Source organism: Arvicanthis niloticus, chromosome 19, assembly GCF_011762505.2.
Source record: "Arvicanthis niloticus isolate mArvNil1 chromosome 19, mArvNil1.pat.X, whole genome shotgun sequence".
Taxonomy (NCBI): Eukaryota; Metazoa; Chordata; class Mammalia; order Rodentia; family Muridae; genus Arvicanthis; species Arvicanthis niloticus.
The window spans coordinates 6,674,465-6,689,985 of NC_047676.1; the positions used below are offsets into that span (position 1 = coordinate 6,674,465).

At 40.4% G+C, this 15,521-nt stretch overlaps 2 protein-coding genes across 2 annotated transcripts in view; both read left to right on the forward strand.

Annotated features, from left to right (window-relative positions):
* Positions 1 to 508: 508 nt before the first annotated feature.
* Positions 509 to 14,428, forward strand: LOC117723704 (uncharacterized). Its single transcript, XM_034523251.2, has 4 exons — positions 509 to 2,487; positions 4,726 to 4,852; positions 5,301 to 5,396; positions 11,209 to 14,428. Exons 1-4 carry the CDS (start codon positions 2,482 to 2,484, stop codon positions 12,309 to 12,311), a joined length of 1,332 nt encoding a protein of 443 aa, XP_034379142.2. The 5' UTR covers positions 509 to 2,481; the 3' UTR covers positions 12,312 to 14,428.
* Positions 8,610 to 15,521, forward strand: part of LOC117723905 (uncharacterized) — a 50,732-nt gene continuing 43,820 nt past the window's right edge. The window contains exon 1 of the mRNA XM_076916367.1: positions 8,610 to 8,656. The gene's annotated coding sequence lies outside the window, so the exon portion shown is untranslated. The remainder of the gene's footprint in view (positions 8,657 to 15,521) is intronic.

A 15,521-nucleotide genomic window follows, 5' to 3' on the forward strand; every position in this document is an offset into this window, starting at 1 on the left:
GCTTTCCCACTGCTTGCCCTAATTCTTCATCCACTTATTGCCACCTTTTCTAAATCCAAAATATTCGGGATTCCATCATAAACTAAAAACCAGTGACTCTTCAAGTATCCAGCACTCTTCAGCACCAGATTGGAACTGCAGAGACATCTAGCCTCTTGTACCGAATAGTTGCTAGGTTCATTCAGTTTTCATAGTGAAACCACCACTGGTGGACTACCTGGACTATATCCTGTAAGCCAGTTTAATGAAGTCTTCTAACTAAGTACATTCCAGTTTCTATTACTTCAGAGAACCCTACAGTAGTTGCCATATGACACTTTTTGCGTTTTCGATGTTAAAGAAATCTCATCTAACTTGAATCCTTGGTGTGTTTGCAGGATGAGAGGCACAGATATAATTTCACTCATCTCCCGGGCAGATCCAGTTTTGACAACAATGTTTGTTGAAAACCTATCAGGTCCAGTACCTAGCTTTTATACTTTTGTCAAAATTACCATGTCCATTGCATTAGCATTTATCCGTGGGCTTTATTTACAGTGCATGGTCTGCACTGTTTTCTTTTCTTTTCTTTTCTTTTCTTTTCTTTTTTTTTTATGAATTTCATGCAGTCCTCACTATAGCTTTGTAGCAGAGTTTGAGGTCAGCTAAGATATATCCGACTGTCCTTTCTCGACCTTTGCTTTATCTCTTTTATGTTCCATTGTATTTTTCCTAGTTCTATGATGACTGATATTATGGAAAGTCAGAAACAAGAGTGAGGCTATTGAACAGCGTATTAATGAGTATTAAACAATGTATAAAATACTTAGAGAAATTAAGATTGCAAACAAGATTGCCAGGGACAGGAAATGGATATGGGAAACTGCTGGTCACACAAGCCTTATTAAGACATGGTTTTGAACACAAGAATACATGTAAATGTGAAGAATGAGTTGAGGTCTAAGGAGTGTTTCAGCAAACAAGTCAGATCCAAATGAAGCTAAATCATTGAGTACCACTTTTGTGCTTCAGAGGCCAAGTTCCAAAGTGAGGTACAGTGACTAAGATAAGAAGTATTTCTTTGACTAAAACTAATTTTCTTACATGTAGCAACAATTTTCAACTCCAATAATCCCATACAGAAAACATGTAATCCAGTTATTATACCTATAAGCAATAAACCTAGAATGGTTTATTCCCCAGCTATGAAACCCTTGGTTATTTGCAGTTTCTCCTGGCTACGTGGTTCCACTCCATCTTTGCGGCTTCCTCCTCCTCTCTTGGCCTCTCTCCCTCCCTTCTCTCCAAGACCTCCTGTCCCACCTTTCCTCTCCACTGCCAATCACAGTCTCATGGTGTTATTGACCAATAAATGGGGAGATTCACATGGAGATCACCTGAGTACTTTGGGGGCCAACCCTCCAGAGGAAGCAGAATTAACATAAACAACATCAAATTCCAATAACATCAACAACATCAAATTCCAAGAACATCAGAACAACCCACCACACTTACATAAGCTAATGGTTGAAAATATGGACAAAAGATCTGAGATGGATCTGGGAGATCTTTACTAATAAACAACAGAGAGGAGGGCTTTAAAATTGTTCAATAATTTAAATACTCTACGTTTCTCTTGACTAACCTCTGACATGAATGGATTCCAATATTCACATGAAAACTATTTCCTTCTGATCTGTGTACGTCTTGTAGTTGAGTTTTAGAAGGCCCACTGCACATGGCATTCACTCCAGAGTGATGGCTCTCAGGCCTTGCTGTGATCTCCTGTGAATAATCCGTGATAGTTATCTAAGATTCATGGGATTATTTTCTTGGGGAATTTCAAAAGCTTAGCATAACCTCAGTTATGAAAAAAATCCTGGCAAAGACGAAATATGTCGTCTGAAATATGTCAGTCCATCTGAAGCGGATTCCTCTGCTGCTTTTGCTAAAGTTTATCACATCCTTCAATGTCTCTTTTACCATTTTGGTAACTCTGACAAATATTCACTCAGGGTGTCAATACAAGAGAACAAGGCTCACTTAAGTATGTGAATAACTGGGTATTAAGCCAAAGCCTTGTGGCAGTTCCTCAAATAGCTGTAAATTTCATCGGAAATGAAGTAATTAGGAACTTTGCCATTAAAATCCTCTTCTCCTTTAAGCTGGGCCACAGGAACTGGGGAAAGCAGCATCTTACATAAACATTCGGCTCATTAGAACTAGACACGGTTTGTGGTCTCCATGTTTCCTAACTAGGTGACACTACATTCAGACAGACTTCAGGGCAGAAACCCAGGACCATTAAGAAGTACAACTCCCTCTCCCTGGACTCCAGTAATCCCATCGCATAGACTTGTGGGAAATGTAGTCTGTAACGCGGTGACGTCACAGTTCGGTACTTTGGTAAACAAGAGTTCAGCTTTTGGTAAGCATGTGCGGCTCTTATCCAAAGCTGGGCCAGACTCTGGTCCTGTTAGGCTCTCCCGTTGGATCTCTGACATGGAGGTTGGTCCAGGGTTCTGTCACCCAAGGGGCTGTGCGGGGTGCGTAGGTCCGGAGGGAACACGCGCGGGTGGAATGGGGGCGGGGAGGAGCTGATTTGGAGGAGCTCTCTGGTCAGGACTGGGGAGAGGGCGCTGGGTGGTGGTGGGAGGGACCTCTGTGTTAGACTGACAACACAATTCAGGGACTGGAGAAGCTTGTAAGGACCAGGACTGCCTGGGCAGTGTTGGTTGGGTGAAGGTCTTTGCCTGGACGTGGTGATTCTGGGCGGTCACTTTCCAGCTTGCTGGTGGAAGCATTTGCACATTAGCTGGGTCACCCTCACGTGGATGTTACTGGATTTCTCAGTGTGTTTAGATAAGAGGAGAGCTGGTCCTTTCTGTACTGTATGGCTGTCTGTTACAGAGTTCAGGACCACTGAGAAAGATCACCAAACAAAACTAGGAATTAAAAGGTAAAAAACAAACCAACCAACAAAACGAAACTTCTTTGTTTAGAGCCACTATCTCCTTTGCCAGTTTGAGAACTGCTGCAAAACGGAAGACAGGGGTTGGAATTCTTCAAGTCACAAAACACAGTTGTCTCAACTCGGGATTTTCTGCTTCATATTTTTTGTTTCCTGAGCAAGCAACTGTTAAGAGAGATTACAGAAGGAGAATGCACATCCGGTTACTATTGTTTGCTGTTTTGTTGCTGTGTTGTACAAAGCTCAGTTGGAAATGGAGCTAGTTTTAAATCATCACACATGCAATTACTCTTGTCTTACTTTGAGGTGACAGAACTAGCTAGGTTCCAGGGTCAGACTCCGGAAGAGGACATTGGTGTACGTGATGTTTATCCCACTTTCTTTGAAATGAATTGTGGATTTAAATTGTGGATTTATTCACTTGGAATAGGAATCTTTCATGGAGGATGTTTAGTTCCTCACTTGAAAGTAGCTGGACTCCCATGTTTGCTAAAAGGATATTGAGCTGTTTCTCAATGGAGGATTAATTAAAATTTCCCTAAGAAAAAACAGGTAAAACTTTTGCCTCAGGGGTTTTAACCTTAGGGTTGTAAGGCATGGGACTGTAAAACCTGTCAGAGGGTGTTTAAAAAGGACAGCAAAGGTGCCCTCATTGTAAGATTGCCTTTTCAATTGGCTGAGCCTTAGTCAAACTCTTCTCTAAGTCTGCAGTTCTGATTTATGGATTTTGTGTACATACTGTCTGTCCAGAACGACTAACCTACTGTTGAACCAAACATCTGTGTTCCCTAATAAATTCTCTGTGCTTCAGGATATCGTGTCTCTTCAGTGTCTCCTATCTGAGAGACTAAGTCTGGCCCTGCTGTGAACAAATTTTTTTTTTTTCCTTCAACACCTCAGTGTGAACTTCCTGTGTTCAAATTTATAACAAAGCCGGGCAGCGGTGGCACACGCCTTTAATCCCAGCACTTGGGAGGCAGAGGCAGGCGGATTCTGAGTTCGAGGCCAGCCTGGTCTACAGAGTGAGTTCCAGGACAGCCAGGGCTACACAGAGAAACCCTGTCTCGAAAAACCAAAAAAAAAAAATTATAAAAAAATGTCTACGACTGTGAGTTGAATCCTCACACTAAGGCTCCCCATGTCACAGAATACTCTGAGCTTTGTATTGATTGTCCCAGCAAGGGTGACCCTACAGTGCTGAGTGAAAAATAATAGAAACCATCAACTCTCCCTGTTCCATCAGAGACTGTGATGTTGAGAGTGTCAACCCCTTTCAGGATGGAGACATGAGTTGATGTGAGGACAGATGTGGGCTTAGGGATTTTAGTGACTTGAGGGGTCTTGCAGGTCTGTGGAGGGGACACAGCTCTGCTCACCTGACAGGCTGTGTGCATTGCTCTCCATTCTCAGCCCTGTCTTCCAGGCTTCTGTATAGTCTGGGATTTCTGGTCAACCAACTATTGCTGAATGTGGCGTGCAGGTTCTGTGATGTCCCTGTGTAGTCTTATGAAGTGTTTCTCCAAGTACTTATGTTATAAACATTAAAAGATGGAGTTGAGGAGCTCTGGGCCACTCAGGATCTTGTGATTGCCACATTGTAGCCTCCTAATCTTGTCATATTTGTAGTTTCATGTATTGCTATTTTTCATTCAGACCAGTGTTTGTGAGCTTGATACTCCTTGTGGCCCCTGACAATGAAGTCTACTGGTATTTATTTTATTATTAATTGTTTTGATAATTAACAGTGTGGCACCATTCATTGGTCTTTATTTCAGGAAATGCTGTCCTTCAGGGACGTGGCCATTAATTTCTCTCCAGAAGAGAGGGAATGCCTGGAGCCTGCTCAGTGGAATCTGTACAGGGACGTGATGTTGGAGAATTACAGCAACCTTGTGTTCCTGGGTGAGCATTGCATCTATACTCAATTCTTTTTCATTATAAACATGTAGCTTTCTTCTTTGGTACAATATCTCATTGAGCTTTCTGCTATACCCTTTCTTTTAAGGAAACATTGAAGAGGTTGATACATAGTAAGAAACATCTTGCTGTTCTTTCTCTGTCTGTAACTTGCCTATGTTGGGATATATTTCCTTCACTCTAGAGGGAACCTTAGACATATAATGAAAATATTTCACAATTCAGTTTTTAGTGTTTTTCCTTTAAATGAAAATCAGAATCTGCAGATTGCAAGGCCCCACACAGTATTTTAATATACCTATAAGAAAACATATAACGGATTAATTTATTTATAATTTCTTTTATTGCATCGTCTCTTTTCTTATAAGCAGTAATCTAGAAGGAACCAGCCTATTCCCACTCAAACAGTGTTGTTCCTCTTTCCCACAAACAGGTCTTGCTGTCTCTAAGCCATACTTGGTAACGTTTCTAGAGCAAAACCAAGAGTCTTCGGGTGTGAAGAGACAAGCATCAGCCTCCAGTCCTCCAGGTGTGTAAAATGAGGGTGCCAGAGGACAGATGAGACGTCCACAGATACAAGAAAAGGCCAGGATCTTCCATGAACACTGAGACATTCATTTAGGTAGAAGTTGTTTTTAAGGCATTGCCTTTAAAGTCTTCTGCTATCTTGAGAAGACATCTCTGAGACACTTGTGATGGTCTAAGTGTCTAAGCTTTTTGTTTGCCCTCTTGGGGAGCTCTGCTCATAAGCAGACTGACCCAGGAAGAACTTTCCACCCTGAAGTGGCACTGGCCTTAACTCTGTTTTGGCTTGAGAGGATTTTAATCAGTGCTTCCATTTCCTTAGGGCATTTAGGTCTATTTAAATGATGTATATGATAACTTCAATGAGTGGTATCTATGAAGAAGAGTATGCGTATATTTTGGATTTTCCAATTTTATGGAGTACAGGTGTTTGAAGTATGTTCTTTGGATTTCCTTGGTGTCTGGTATTATGTCCTCCTTTATTTTTTCCTTTGATTTTGTTAATTTGGATGTTTTCTCTCTTTGTCTTTTCCTTACTTTGGATAAGGGTTTGTCCATCTTGTTGATTTTCTCAAAAACCAACTCTTTGTTTCATTGAGTCTTTGTATTGTTTCTTTGTTTCTGTTTTATTGACTCCAGCCCTAAATTTGATTATTTCCTGCCACCTACTACTTTTGGGTGTTTCCTTCCATTTGTTCTAGAGCTTTCCTCTGTGCTGTTATGTTGCTAGTGTGAGATCTCTCCAGTTTCTTTATGAAGGCACTTAATGCTGAGCTTTCTTCTTAGGACTGTTTTCCTTGTGTCCCCTGTAAATTTGGGTTTGTTGTGCATTCATTTTCATTCAATTCTAGGAAGTCTTTCCATTTCTTTCTTAATTTCTGCCTTGACTCAGTAATCATTCTATAGAGAGTTTTCAGCTTCCATGAGTGTGTAGGCTTTCTGCTGTTATTAAGATCCAGCTTTTATTTATGGTGGTCTGAAAGGATACAGAGACTATTGCAGTAATCTGTTGAAACTTGCCTTGTGACTGGGCGTATGAGATGGTAAGAAGAAAGTATATTCTTTTGTGTTTGGGTGACATGTTCTTTCTATATATTTTAGGTAGGTTTGATTCATAACATCTGTTGGCTCCATTATCTCTCTGTTTTTGTCTGGGCGATATGTCCATTGGTGAGAGTGGGGCATTGAAGTCTCCCACTATTAACGTGTGAGGGTCCATGAGGGATTTAAGCTTCAGTATAGTTTTTTTTTTTTTTTTTCCCAAACGTGTCCCTTGCATTTGGGACATAGATGTTGAGAACTGAGCTGTCATCCTGGTGGATTTTCCCTTTGATGTGTATGAAGTGTCCTTCCCCATGTGTTTTGAATAATTTTGGTCGGAAGTCTATCTTGTTAGATATTAGAATAGCTACACCAGCTTGGGTTTTGGGTCTATTTGCTTGGAAACTTTTTCCAACATTTTACTCTGATATATTGTGTATCTTTGAGGTTGAGGTATATTTTTTGTATGCAGCATAAGAATAGATTCTGGTTTTGCACCCATTCTCTTAGCCTGGTCCCTTTACTGGGAATTAGGTCATTAATATTGAGAGACATTATTGACTAATGATTGTTAATTCCTGCTATTTTGTTGTTGGTGGAAAAGCTGAGATATGTGTGTGTGTGTTGCTTACCTTTTGGTTTCGCTGGTGTGAAATTATTTATTTCTTATGATTTCATGCTTTTATTCATCCCTCTTGGGGTGGAGTTTACCTTCTAGTGTCTTCTGTAGGACTGGATCTATAAATAGATATTCATTAAATTTGACCTTGTCATGGAATGTCTTGTTTTATCCCTGTATGGTGATTGAAAGTTTTGCTGGATATACTAGGCTGGGGTGGCATCCATGGTCTCTTAGATACTGCAAGACATAATTCCAGGCACTTCTAATTTTAGAGCCTCTTTTAGAAGTCAGGAGTGATTCTGTTTTGTTTTGTTTTGTTTTTTGAGATGGTTTTTCTGTATAGCCCTGGCTGTCCCTGGAACTCACTCTGTAGACCAGGCTGGCCTCAAACTCAGAAATCCGCCTGCCCCTGCCTCCCAAGTGCTGGGATTAAAGGCGTGCGCCACCACCGCCCGGCTTTTTTTTGTTGTTGTTGTTGTAAATAAATCTATTTATTTTATATATGTAAGTACATTGTAGTTCTCATCAGACACACCAGAAGAGGGCACCAGATCTCATTATAGGTGGTTGTGAGCTGCCATGTGGTTGCTGGGAATTGAACTCAGGACCTCTGGAAGAGCAGTCAAGTGCTCTTAACCACTGAGCCATCTCTCCAGCCCAGGAGTAATTCTAATCGGTCTCCCTATATATGTTACTTGGCCTTTTCCCATTGCAGCTTTTAATACTCTTTCCTCGTTCTGTATATTTAATGTTTTGAATATTATCTGGCAGGGGGACATTCTTCTCTGGGCCTGTCAATTTGCTGTTCTGTAAGTTCCTTGTACCTTTAAAGGCATCTCCTTATTTAAATTAGGAACATTTTCTTCTATGATGTTGTTAGAAATATTTTCTAGGCCTTTGTGCTGGGATTCTTCTTCTTCTATTCCTATCTTTCTTGGGTTTGGTCTTTTCATGGTGTCCCAGATTTTCTCAATGTTTGTTGTTGTTCAGAAGTAACGTTTTCTTTGACTTCTGTATTAGTTTCTTCTTTCATACCTTCTACATCTGAGATTCTCTCTTGTATTCTGCTGGTGATGCTTGCATCTGTAGTTCCTGTTAACATGCCTAGATTTCCTATATCCAGGATACCCTCAGTTTGTGTTTTCTTTATTTCTTTGATTTTTGCTTTCAGGTCTTGGAACAGTTTCATTCATTCCCTTTACCCATTTGTTCACTTATTTATTTAATTATATTGGCTTTCCTTAAGAGATGTATTGATTTCCTCCAATTGTTTGTATTTTTATGAATTTCATTAGGGGATTTATTCATTTCCTCTTTTAGGACCTCTATCATCTTCATGTAGATGGTTTAAAGTCTTTCGCTTGTGCTTCATCAGTGTTGGGATAGTCAGGGCTTGCTGTAGTACAGTTGCTGAGCTGTGGTGGTGACGTATCACCTAGGCTGTTGTTTTGTCCTTACACTTCCATCTAGGCATCTGGATTTGCCTTAGCTATGAGTTTTGTTGCTTATTTCTGTATTTGTCTTACTTAATGGGTTTTTTCTTCATAGTTTCTATTTCCTCTCTGGTCTTCTGGCCTGGTGGCCTGTGTTTATGGTGACAGGTGAGTCTACTGGGGTTTGAATCCTTGGGTGACCTCTAGGATTGTGGGTGCTGGCATGGCCTCTAGAGTTCTAGAGTTTTACCTGGGGTTCCAGTTCCAGTTTCGTCCTCTGGTAGAGCAGTGGGATTGTACATGTTTTGTGGGCTGGGATATGGTGATGAGGGGGCTGTGAGCTGGTCCAGCAAAGCTGTGCGTACTCTGAGGAATGTTGTTGGTCTCTGGGCATGGTCTTATTTGGGGTTCTGGGTACCATCATGGACTCTGCAAAGCAGGGTCTTTTCCTATAGTTATTAGCCCTACAATTTACATTGAAGAAGTCAAAAACTTTTATTCATAAAACTTACAATATTGTTAAAATTTATCCTGAAATTCCAAGTTATATTATAGCTAGTGAAATGCTTATTTGCAGAGTCCAGTCATGGACAACCATGGTGGCTAGTCCTATAGGCAGCATTATGTCTACATTTAACATGATTTAAAAAGAAAGACGGGAGCATGTGTTCTCTTCGAAAGATGTTGTTGTTGTTGTTGTTTTTTTTTAAACTTCCTTCTTGAGTATATAGGGCTATTGGCTTCTGGATGTATTCAGTAAACATTGAGTACAAATTAATTGTACTGGGTGTCTCCATTGCTTGAGACATTTAGGATGTGAGGGCAGAATCTAAAATCCTCTTAAGCATGGGAGGATCCATCCCTGTCTTATGAAACAGGAGGAGTAATTCACCTTCCCTGTACATAAGGAGTTGAAGTTCCTGGTCTGGCTTACAGTTCAGAGGGAGACAGGAGCTTCAGAAGCTGACAAGTCCTATTGCCCATGTTTCCTTATCCTTCCTTATCCTCTGTAGGTCTGTGTGCCACCGGAGGGCAAGTGTGCTATTTGATCTTGGCAGTGTCCTGCCATGCAAGTGTAGTATGTAGATGTAACCCTTTTCATTCAAGCATTCAGTTTCAATAACCATTTTAAGTACACCTGATTTTGAACATTTTTGGAGATTAAGCAAACTTTAAGTTGAACTTCACTGTGTTTGAGATGCCTGCCTTATGCTTAACTCGGGCATGTGCAGAGCACTGTCTAATGGAAGGTGTAAATTTGTCTCTCCCAACATTCTGTCTATAAATGAATTCCATTTGTATTTCTCATGAATGCACACACACTTCTGGTCATATTAAGGATAGATAATCATTGATAATGTGACCCATCCTTAAGTATCCATATTATTACCTTTGCTATAACACCGTACAATCAATTAGTGCCTCTCATAGGATTACGACGTAATAAAGGAAAGTAATTTATCTCTGTTAAAAATTCACAAAAAGAAGATCATTCTTGTGATACCTCAACAGTACTGGTTCTCAACCTTCATAATGTTACGATCCTTTAATACACTTCCTCATGTTGTAGTGAACTTACACACAAAATTGTTTTCATTGCTACTTCATAACTGTAAATTTGCCTGTCAAAGAGTCTTGGAAACCTTGAGGAGATGAGATCCAGGTGGCTTTCAACAAGCCCAGTGCAGGGAGGTTAAGGGGAGTGGGGAGGTGGGGGTGGTGATCTGGCTTAACTCTGAGTAAGCGCCAAGAGTAGGAATGTCTTCTAAGGGAGACTTGGGAGGCACTGTAAGGCTCTCCATGAATAAGATCTCCCCCACTGTGATATTGATGAAGGGGACCTCTCTTCTTGTCCAAACTGCTTTATTCATGGTAGATAAAGATGCATGAATCTTAGGGTTGAACAGGGATTAAGTACCTTTTGCAGAAAGGGATTCCTAGGAGGGGAAGCTCATTGACTAAAACACTCAGGGCCTGCCTAGATACCTCATTAGTGTGAAGAACTCAAGATTCTATGATAAGTGACTGGTTGTCATGGTCCTCTTTAGTAGGGTGTCCTCATCATATGCTCCAGGACAGGGACCTCGTTCTGACTCATGCTGTTCTCAATTATGAGTTTGATTGGGGTTCTGAACTAGATACTACTTTACCAGTTCTCCTGTGTAATAACACAGTCCACTGTGTTATTTGTATTATATTAGTCCTACAATTTGTATTAGTGAGTCATCTCATCAAACTGCTTTGTGAATTATAAAAATATCTTCTAAATTTTTCCTGTGACCTACTCAATAATAAGAATTTACATGTACAGTGAATTTTGTTTTTCTTTTGATGATGGTCCAATGCCACAATCACAATTGGCTTTCTCTTTTCCAGACTACACCACTTTATACCTTCATGGACATCCAGCTATATCGTATTTGTATTGTTTAATAGGCTTTATTGCTGTTACCAAAATGATCTGACAACTTAGTTAGCAATTTAACTTTGAAAAATATAACATTATGTTTATGTTCTATTTGGTTCTGCAGTTATTCTGGTAGAAGGATAGATTAGATCACCCACTACATGATTTTTACTTATATTCAGTACCTACACTCAAGTAGATTTTTAATTATGGCTAAATATGTGTGACTAAAGCTCCCTATTTTAAAGACAAACATTGTAAGTATGAGGACTGTCTCTTAGCTTTTGTTCATATGTCAACTCTTGTTCAACAGGAACAACAGGCAATGAATTTAACAATCACAGCGAGCCCATTGATCACATCTCTCTTATGCAATGCCAGAGGATTCACACAGAAGAGGAGCCCTACTACTTTGAAGAATGTGGTAAAGCCCTTAGTTCTCAGGCAACACTTTCCATACGCCAGAGACGTTACATTGGAGACAAACCCTACAAGTGTAAAGAATGTCATAAAGCCCTTAGCAGTCGCTCGTCACTTTTAATACACCAGAAATATCATACTGATGAAAAAACCTACAAGTGTGAAAAATGTGGCAAACATTTTTTGCGTTCTTCACATCTTCAGCATCATCAAAAAATTCATACTGGAGAGAAACCATACAAATGTGAAGAATGTCACAAAGCCTTTCTTCATCACTCATATCTTAGGAAACACCAGGCAGTTCATACTGGAGAGAAACCCTACAAGTGTGAAGAATGTGGAAATTCATTTTACTATCCGGCAATGCTGAAGCAACATCAAAGAATTCATTCTGGAGAGAAACCTGACAAGTGTGAAGAATGTGGAAAAGTCTTTTCCTCTGCTTTCTTCCTTAACCAACATAAAGGAATTGATTCTGAAGAGAAAAGGTACAAGTGTGAAGAATGTGGCAAATCCTTTTGCTATCGTTCATATCTTAGGGAACATTACAGAAGGCATTCTGGAGAGTATCCCTACAAGTGTGAAGAGTGTGGCAAAGGCTTTTCCCGTTCCTCAAAGCTTCAGGAACATCAAACAATTCATACTGGAGTCAAACCATACAACTGTGAAGAATGTGGCAAATGCTTTTCATCTTTTACATCCCTTAAAAGACATCAGATCATCCATTCTGAAGACACTCCCCATGAGTGTGTAGAATGTGGCAAAAGGTTTTCTAGTTCTTCCCGCCTTCAGGAACACCAAAAAATTCATACTGAAGAGAAACCATACAAATGTGAAGAATGTCACAAAGCCTTTCTTTATCACTCGTTTCTTAGAAGACACCAGGCAGTTCATACTAGAGAGAAACCTTACAAGTGTGAGGAGTGTGGGAAGTGTTATACCTCTTTTACATCCCTGAAAAGACATCAAACCATCCATTCTAGACACTCCCCGTGAGTGGGTATAATGTGGCAAAAGGTTTGTTTGTTCTACCTGGCTTCACATACATCAAAAAAATCATACTGGAGAGAAACCATACAAATGAGAAGACTGTCACAAAGCCTTTCTCACTCATTTCTTAGGAGACACCAGGCAGTTCACATTGGAGAGAAACCCTGCAGTGAAGAGTGTGGCAGATGGTTTTCCTTTTCTTCAGTCCTTAGTTGACATCAATGAATTCATTTTGAAGATAGTCCCTACACGTGTGGGGAATGTGGCAGAGCCTTGTCTACACTGTCTACCCTTAAGAAACACAAGTTTGTTCATTCTCTAGCAAAACTGTCGAAGTAGGAACAATATGGGAAAGCCTTGTCTTCTAATTCTTCCCTGATTTAAAACTAAGTCATTTAAATCAGTGAGTGTTTTAAGGTTAAGTCACATTGTAGTAAAATCTTAACAGTGGGAAGGATGTAGGAAAACGTTTTACTCTACAACTGAAGAAACATAAAGCAATACAGTGTCTAGAGAAAGCATAGAAGTGTGATGCATGTGGAAGACCCTTTTCCATTGGCTTATCAGCACAGAGTGGTCCCCGCTGGAGAGTGACGCCACAAATGTGAACAGTGTGGCAAAATGTTTTACTCTAGAACTTCAAATTCCAAAATACTCACACTGGAGACAAACCATACAAGTGTGAAGAGTGTCTCCTTACATCACCTTACCTCTGTGTACACACTAAGTTAATTATTTTGAAATGTTAAGTATCCAATATCCATGAGCACAACAAAATATCTAACATCCTTGAGCACAAATGCTAAGAATATGATCAGTTGACAGTATAAACATGTCTTCGATGTAATCTCCCCACTACTCTCTAAACCAGTGGGTTTGGAAAATACCTTGATTGATAAATATCTTTCTTCTGTGACTATCAGTGTACCATAAAATGGTTATAAATCGTTGTTTGAGTGACCTGAATTTGAGTACTGGGCCATGGGATGTTTACTGTTATTTTCCCAGTGGGGACACCCAAGCACCTGTAATAATGTCTCTCACTGGTTTTGTAGGAAGCTCCATAAACTTATATTTTTCACCAAGTTTGACTTGGATGAAATGATCTGCATTGGTCCCAACCTGCATGAAGTAAATGAGAATTAGTGTTTGTCTCCCAGTAAACCCCTAAAGAAGAGACAGTCAGTTGTGTTTGGTTCCAGAATAAAGAATCTCTGATCTGCTTTAAATTCAGAAAGTGTTTATTATTTGTGTGTGTGTGTGTCCCTTCATCATAGTCATAACAAACTCTCACACTGTAATAAGGACAAAAGCCACATGCACTCACTGAGCAGAGAGGATAGATAGGCTTATTGTTGAGACCTAGGTAAAATATTAAAGCCTAGATGGAACGTTAAAGCCTGGTAAAATGTTAAGGCTTATGTGATGTATCATAGGGAAACTATCATATGTCTCTGCTGTTACTAGGAAACTTTCTAACAAGCAGTTGATGAAATATTGTGTTATATTCTCTGCTCTTGGAAACTACTGGCTATAGAAGTCAGTAGAACTGTGTTGTGTAGTTATCCACAATAAGCTTGGATCCCAACCAACCAACCAACCAACAGCACTGCCTGTGCCTCTTTATGCATTTTTGTGGTATAAGATGCTCCTGGGATGGACCCCAATGTAAGAGACATAAAAAAATTTAAAATATGCCTTCTGTTTTGAATCATACTTGAGGAATGTTTAAGTTCCCAAGACCTTCCTGGGAACTGACTTCTTACTTGGCAGAAGGAGGCATGACATCCTGGTTGCCAAGTTAAGACATGAATGTTAGACAAGTCCCATCCTGATAGACTAGTTAAGGCCTGAATGTTAGGCCAGGTAAGCCCCTGACACAGTGGAATACCTCAACCAATGGGAGCAGGATAAGTGCACAACAAAGACATGTCCCTAAGGAAATGCCCTATCCCTAAATCCTGATGGTGAAATACCTTGGCACAGATGTTTGTGGATTTCGGGCTTAAAGTCTCTGTAACATCTAAACTCAGTGTCATGGTTCATCTCCCAAATCTAGACTGTAGCCTTGTACAATCAGTCTTGGGGCATGTGCTCAATAAACAGTCCCTGTCTAACTGTCATTGGTGTTCGTGTGGTTTGTGAGGTGATTTCTGGACCCCAACATTATCAGATGCCGGATTAAGAAGTGTGAAGCCTTGCATATGCAGTTCTTACTTAGGTCTTGATACGCATTCCCAAGAATATCTCAAACTTTCTCACATGGGTTTGTTCACTTGCCAGTAATGAAATAAAGACAGAATTCTCATTTTGTGAATGGTGGCTGTAAAATCCAGTGGTGCTAACATGGGATATTCTTCTGTATTGGGTGACTTTAAAGGTCATGGAGTGTTCCATACATTGGTGTAAAGTAATAAACATTCTTACCCAGCTATAATCAGGAAGATGGACCTCGTGGTGCAGTGGTGGCCTGATATTATTGGAGTAACCAATCATCTTCTAATTGGATGTAAAGCTCAGCCCACAGGCTGTAATTGATAACTGGTGGTGTTAATGTGGTGACAAACCTGCTATTCTGGTGAGTAGGCACAGTAACCAAGTGAAGCCAAGTGCTTTCAGTTTATCCAGGCACCTTTCAAAATCTGCCAGAAAATAGGAATTGTGTGATTGAGGGACAATAATACACAAACTCATCGTTACTTACCTGTAGCAAATAGTACCTCGGGGATTCACTAACTGTTGTAGTAATTATTTAAAAAATGGCCGCAGGTCAAGCCGACTAAGCTGTGGCACCTCTGGCTAGTTCAGCCGCCGTGTTCAGTGGCCAGAGGCCACGTGCACACCACAGCTAGAAACGGCCAGCCAGAGACACCAGCCCTGCCACCCATGAGATGCCAGTGTTGGAGATGGCTCTGCCAGTCTTCCATGCTGTCTCTGCACGGCTGGGCATTGCCCAGACTATCCCGCCAACCACAGAGGCTTGGTACAGTTGAGACTCTAATGCTTAGATTATCCAAAGGCTTCTATATATTTGGTAAAGATCAATAACAAGATGCCCATACAATATGAAGTGTAACCCAATACCCAACCTAGGTATACCAACTACATTTGACTAGCGGAGACACTTGAACATCTGCCTTCATGTATGCCTCTCTCGTTCTCTCCTCTTCCTTTTCCTCTTCCTCTTCCTCCCTTACTCCCTTACTCCTCCCACCT